At 40.0% G+C, this 7,260-nt stretch overlaps 1 protein-coding gene across 2 annotated transcripts in view; it reads right to left on the bottom strand.

Moving 5' to 3' along the window:
• Positions 1 to 7,260, bottom strand: part of LOC101851730 (15-hydroxyprostaglandin dehydrogenase [NAD(+)]) — a 50,839-nt gene that overhangs the window by 22,263 nt on the left and 21,316 nt on the right. The window contains exons 7-8 of one of the 2 annotated variants that reach the window (XM_005097371.2): positions 6,131 to 6,276; positions 4,262 to 4,645 (exon numbers count right to left, since the gene is read on the bottom strand). The exons of the other annotated variant lie outside the window; for it this stretch is intronic. Of the exons in view, the coding sequence (XP_005097428.1) occupies positions 4,510 to 4,645; positions 6,131 to 6,276 (282 nt within the window). The 3' untranslated portion in view covers positions 4,262 to 4,509. Of the gene's footprint in view, positions 1 to 4,261; positions 4,646 to 6,130; positions 6,277 to 7,260 lie in introns of those variants that run through there. 2 annotated transcript variants of the gene reach the window in all.

The raw sequence follows: 7,260 nt of genomic DNA, 5'->3' as shown, positions 1-7,260 counted from the left end.
GAGAGAGAGAGAGAGAGTTGATGAAAAAAGACATACTAAGAGATACAAAGATAAGACAAATCTTTATTGTCCAGATCTTGGGACATTGGTTTGGGGTTTCACTCCTTACACACATACTATTACACACCCGCGCGCACACACGCGCACACGCACATACACACACACACATACACACACAAACATGCACACACACGCAGGTTTACAGTCACATGCTTAATATAAATAAACAGTAATAATATAAACAATAATAATCTTAAGCTAGATTTAAAAAAAGTTGTTCCCGCATCCGATCCGGACATTGGGGATTGCCTTGTTAGTGAGACAACTTCCTGGGCCTTCGGCATATTCTGGTAGGGTGGCCTGTTCCTTTCCACGCCTCCTTTACTTCCCCAGCTCGAAGTCAGGTACCCATTACTGTAGGGTGAGCAGGAAGGGGCGAAAAAATCCGTGTCCGAACCGAGGCTCGAACCGGGACTTTCCGCCTCGGAGACGAGCACACTAACCACTCCGCCACCGCACCCTCTAGATACGTACTAGGTATTCTGACTGTAACTAATAACTAAATGCTATCCTGATGCATGCTCTAAGGCTATATGAAGCTTGATACATACTCAGTATTCTGACTGTAACTAATAACTAAATGTTATTTTGATGCATGCTCTAATGTCATATATGAATATTTGTAACAGGATGGTTAAGATGGAAGAATTTTGATGGATGATGGTAATAATTACCTTTTGTATGTTTCTTTGTTACAGATCAGAAGCCTAGGTCTTTTACTTCTGACTGATGTTTTTATTTGAGGGAACAAGGGCTGTTTATTGTCCAAAAAATTTGAATTAATTTTCATATAGGCAAGCTGTAATGTACAATTTACCCAACTTGGGGAATGAAGATGTTGAAATTTTGCATGCTTTCCGTATTAATCGATTTAATTTTTCTTTATCTAGTTGTCTTGTGTTCCCGGCCCATGCTATTATACAGAAATTGATCATACTTTCCATGGTTAAATGATAGAATATGGACATCAACTTTAAAATACACGAGCTTCCTCAGAAAAAATAGACTTTTGTTCACCTTTTTAAGCAGGAGAAAAGTGTATACACGCCTGTTGAGTTTATTGTTACCCCCAACTACTTATAATCTGACACTTGCTCGACGTTTTCACTTTTAATTTTGAGAGTCTGCACTAGGCTACCGACGCCACTCTCTTACCTTCTTTTTTGTAAGTGTTTTACGGCGCACGCAACTATGTAAGGCCATATGAGCGCACGTGACACATTAAACCTTTTGTTGGTAGGACATTTAGAATTTTTCAGGGTGACGGCCGAAGTCTACTCTATAAATCGATTTTAGACCACCAGGGGATCTTTAACAAGCACGATTTGCACACGGGACCTCCGAGATTTTTCGCCCTTGTCCGAGAAGGCTAGATCTAGGTGTAGATCTTTCCTACCAGAAGATCAGGGGTGTGGCTGAAGACAGCAGTAAGAAGAAGCCACGGATTAGCAGTAGAAAGACTGCAGAAAGAGTCAGGAGCCCAGAGGAGGGGGCAAAGGAGGTGACGGGGTGGGAGCAAAAAGTGGAGTCGAAAGCAGATGACAGAGCATTGTTAGTGCGCAGACACAGTGGCCGCAGCTGCAGCGATGCACTTTAAAGTTACTCGCCGCGTCTGTTCCGACTTCTTTTCTAGCGAGCACAGTGGCTGCGTCTTTCGGTTCAGTCGGTTCATTCGGCCACATGTCAGTCAAAGAGGATGGCTAGAGAGGTTCTTCAATTGTTGATGCTTTCATGGCTCCATAACAGGAGACGATCCCGCCGTAGATATTGGGTACATAGAATCAATAAAAAGAGAGACACATATTGGTGAATGCCATCACCTGATGGCAGAAATCCTTTCAGACGAAGAAAAATGCCTGAAATATATCCGGATGAGACCCTCCACATTTCAGCTCTTGTTGGACAAAATTGGACCCTACATAGAGAAGCCAACTACCAGTTTCCGGAAACCCCTGTCAGCAAAAGAGCGTTTGAATTTGGAAAAAGACTGCTGGCTGACAGGCTTTCCATTTAAGTTGCTCTGGTTTCACCCCTGCCTTGCCAGGATGCTCAAAGTGCTTATATCGTTTCAGTTATCCCAGAAACAGCTCTCGTCGCTTCCTAATTGTTCTTAACAGTGAACGGTTCACGAATGCTTGTTTCAGTACTTTCTTGTTTGATTTCTTTTCCTTTCATGGAATCTCAAGATGTCTCCTGTGCAAAATCCACGATTAAAAGGACTGCACCTCCTGATAACCTGCGGTAGTAGGCCAGTGATACTTTCTGTGTTCAGTAAGGGGGAACGATTGGTTTGTGGAGTGCAGTTGAACCAGGTGTAGCGACAGTTGTTGGACCATTTTCTTGTTTAATCATCAACATCATTTTAAAGTTCATGGCTGTTTTGTGTTCTTTTCACCTGTGTCCGTGGGTGGCTAGCATGGACTGAGATGAAGTCTGCTTCTCTCCTATAGTACGGTCAAACATTGGAGACGCAACTAATTGTCAAATATCTCCTCAACTATCGAACATATTTATATTCTCCAATTTTTGCGCAATGACTTGTATCACTTTGTCGTTACAGATCAACATTTTTGTAAACACCTGCACATTGTATTCTAGAAAATTCCTTAATAAATACTTATAAAAAATCCAAGTGGGTGGTTTATACAGATTTTTAAATGTTTACAGTTGGGGCAATATAGCTTTTAATAGCAAGTCCGTCATGTTTTTTAATCGGGACATTATGCTTATTGAAAGCATGTTTTGAGAGCCATTAGTGCAAAAACGAGTTCACTATAACAATAATTTCTTGTAATAAGTTTTGCAAGTAAAAATCATCTTTGATGAGCTGTGACATAGGCCATATGCGTAATCAAAATTTGGGCTATGGCAACACTTAGATGAGTAACTTACTTAAATAACCTTATAAGAGTGAAGAAACCTATTTTGCTTTATTTATTTACTCATGTAGCCTATTTATTTATATATATGTAAAACAATTTCCTGTGTGTTTACTCTAAGACTAACAGCTAATTTCAAAACCCAAAAAGCTGCACAGTTGGTTGCTAATACTCAACACAAAAGCGCCAGATGATAGAATTGGGCATGTACAAAAAAATGTGTGTGAGAAGCGGGAAGTGCTGAGAACAATATCATTTTACGCGTGACAGAGATTTCAAGTATTTTATATGAATTTATGAAGAAAAGTTTATAACTCTAGCCCCAATTGTTCTAGAAAAATATATATGATTTAGTTAAGACAAATTGATACAAACTGCTAAGTGAAGTATGGATGACATTGATTCAACCGTTAAAGAGATATATTTGAGGATAAGTTGCACCACGAATTTTTGAAAGCACTATAGTTTTAGTAAGGTTTTACGGCACTCACTGTCATATGAACGCAAAGGGGAGGATGTCAACATGGAAGCCCAAACCGGGAATCAGGCTTATTCAATAGCATTAAGTCTGCTTTGACTATCAAGGCACCCCAGAAATAATAGTTCACAAGAGAGTGACAAATGTACAAAAGAAGAAGAAAAATGGCGACAGTAAGGACAAGGAAAGAAAAAGCAGCAGTTCCCCCTATGTTGTTCCGACACAGTATGAGCATGGCATTGATAAATCTGCCCATTTGCAATTATACTGTGCATAAGAACATGTTAATACCCCCCCCCCCCCTTGGAATGGCCTAAAGACACTTCAGTCAGCAGTACTGCCGTGATGGGGGAATGTTAGACTGTATGTAGAATATGTACCGATGTCCAAGACACACTGGCAAAACTCAGAGCCTCTGCAAAGACTCTCCTCAGTTTTTGTTTTTCCTACCGTTTCTGGGGGTCTGACAAAATCTCAAAGCATGCTCACTTGCAGAAAGTACACACACACACACACACACACACACACACACACATAAACACACACACTCACTCATACACACACACACACACACACTCATGCACACACACAGCGCGCGCGTGCACGCATTCACGCACACATATTAACAGGGGAAGAAAGAGCAGATAGAGAGAAAGAGGGAGAAAACGAGAGAGAGAGAGAGGGAGAGAGAGAGAGAGAGAGAGAGAGAGAGAGAGAGAGAGAGAGAGAGAGAGAAAGAGAGAGAGAGAGAGGAGAGAAAGTGAGTGGAAATCTAGAATATTGTTCTATCACAAACTCGGTCTGACTTTCTAGAGGTACAGATGCAGAACAAGAAGACACAATACACTTTTTAGAAAATTGTAATAACGTAATGGAGACGTGAGCAAAAGGAAAAAGATGGGACAGATTTCTTTGAGTTTACAAACTCATTAATTTGCTGAGTACTGTAAAGCATAACATTGGATAATTCGCTGAGTACATCTACTGTAAAGTATATAATTGGAACATAAACAGGACACTTGAGGAATCTATTGGAGGCTGCATACAAATGTAGCATACTACACGTCCAGCACGAAAGTCTTGGTCAGTGCCTTAAGACGGTGGACTTTCAACTTCTTCGGCTTTCATCTTGGTAAACTGCGTCTTCTCTTTTGTCACCCACAGGATAGCACCATTCATATTTTCCAGCTGGACCAGTTGCATAAAGGCATCAACCACAGTCGGTATCCTGTGGGATATAGAAAGATACGAATAGCTACTTTTGCCTGGAAGGATGGCCCAGGACAGATATAAATGGAAGGAGCCTGTATGTGGCCTATACCATGCCAGGGGTGAAAGACATTGATGATGATGATGATGATGATGATGATGATGATGATGATGATGATGATGATGATTATGATGATGATGATGATGATGATGATTATCATTATAACATTATTATTATTATTATTATTATTATTATTATTATTTGTCAGTTAATGCATGACGATGACCACCACGTCAGCAGAAGACAATATTTCTCAAGTGAAATAGAACAATTCTGAAAAATTAAAGTTCAGATGGCTTGTGCCTTCTACTTTCGAGGCCGCTGAGACCGATTGAGGCAGAGAATAGTTTGCTACATTTCGAGCATGCAAAAGCTTCATTTGCACTTGTGGATGTGCGCAGCTTGAGGGCTTCTCTCTTGATTTCAGCTTTTTTTATTCATGAAGCCTCATATGCGTTGCTGCATTGTTCCTTCTAGCTTACATTACTTGTTCGTTAAGCCTATATATATGTATATATATATATATATATATATATATATATATATATATATATATATATATATATATATATATATATATATATATATATATATATATACACACACATATATAATATTCTTTTGACAGCTTCAGTGTCCTTCAGCGTAAGGGGGAGGTTATGGTTTTACGGCAACCTATCTTGTCCCAAACAGCTGGACATTTATTGATACCGAATTTTCTGGACATCAGACGTGATCGCTCACAAAAATAATGGTCTCTTTAGATCCACGTCTAAGTAACGAGTATCTCAGTGAACTTAAAAACTGAGCTCAACATCGCCCTTTAATCGAGTGACCCTTCTGTGCTCGGAGAGCATAATTTTAACGCTAGGTCATGGATGAAGAAATCGAAACGACCAGGACAGGGTGCAGTGACAATCGGATCTTAGTTGGGTGGCGGTAAAAAGTACATTTTTGAACCTGTGCAACCTTAGCATGCCACAAGGAGATACAACCCCCTCATTATGTGGACTATACATTTATGAATTGGTTTATTGTTCATCATTTTCCCCTTCCATTTTTTCTCTTGTTCACTCTTGTCAGCGATTAAGTGCTCAACCTTTAAATTAATCATCTGTTATGTCTAGTGACCAGTTCATGCCCTATAGCGCAGTAAACTCATACCATAGAAAACATCTAACAGTCTGGAAACATCATTCATTGCCTGCATCATCAATGAGTCTATCTGCTTGAATTAGACGAAGGAGAAACTGCTTGTAACTCACACATGATCACCAAAAGGCATTATATAAACCGTTTGACCACTACCCGCCTCTCAAACCAATTCCATAACCCCTACCCCCCTCCCCCAAGCGGACAGAATAAACAGGTACGGCAATATTGTCTAAATGCAATCCATTTTCATTATTATTACTTTTAACACAACTAAAAGAACTGCCTTACTCCATCGTCGTTCTTGCGAGAGCGTCTTTAATATGGTCCAAAAAGTGGACCTTTGAGTCGTCTAGTTTCAATACCAGATCAGTAGCTGCTGCATTGGGGCACAGGACGCCGTACTCGACTCCAAGCTCGGCAACTTTTGGCTGAGTCTGTGGACAAAGAAATTTGCTCAAAGTTAAAGTTATATGCGTATCTATTCGATATGTCTCTCGCCCCCCTCCCCTCCAAAAAGGCCCACTTTTTACTTTTCCGATCCAGCGGCCATCTGCGTTCTAGCCCTTCAGCCTGACCCTAAAGGCCTTCTAGACTTCCCAAACATCTCCCTTGCCTGGGGTATTTATTCCAAGTTACAATTCGGTTAAACAATTCCAGCCAGATGGACACCTAGCATTCACACGTCTCGGAAAATTTTTAAGTATTTGTGTGTTCTCAGATTCTTGGAATATTTGAATGATTAGTTCTTTTATTCATTAATTAGTTGATTGACAAGTGTGTGTGTGTGTGTGTGTGTGTGTGTGTGTGTGTGTGTGTGTGTGTGTGTGTGTGTGAGAGAGAGAGAGAGAGAGAGAGAGAGAGAGAGAGAGAGAGAGAGGGGGGGTAATATATAAAAAGTGTTTACGACTCGTAGTAGAAGAAAACCCATGGCGTTACAAACTCCAAAATGTAAATCTGAGCTTCAAGACATTGACTGAACTTGAGGCCAATAAAATATGGATAGATCTGACTTGATCGACACGGAACAAGAAATATAGGTTCGACTGAATGTGTTCCATCAGCTTTGTGATAAAGTCGGAAAAAACCCAGTTAACTCGCTCTAACTGTCACCTTCCCAAGACACTCTCTGGTATAACAATTATTCAAATTCTCACTTCTTCTTTGAGTTTTAAAAAAATAGTATAACAACACTGTGCAAAACGTCCTCCTGCTTAAAACAATCACTTTTCTCGTCTGCACTGGGTGGGATTTTTGGACAATTTTGACTGTACAGTACACTATTAGTTCATTAAAAAAAAAAGAATTGCTGAGATAAAAAGAAAAAAGAAAAAAAGAAAAACTAAACCATCGACAATTGGTATGTTTGTACTTATTGTTACTTTCCAAACATATCACGTGGCATTATACACGACACTCCA

Source organism: Aplysia californica, unplaced genomic scaffold (genome assembly GCF_000002075.1).
Source record: "Aplysia californica isolate F4 #8 unplaced genomic scaffold, AplCal3.0 scaffold00153, whole genome shotgun sequence".
Classification (NCBI taxonomy): domain Eukaryota; kingdom Metazoa; phylum Mollusca; class Gastropoda; order Aplysiida; family Aplysiidae; genus Aplysia; species Aplysia californica.
This window is presented reverse-complemented; position numbering and strand designations above follow the sequence as displayed.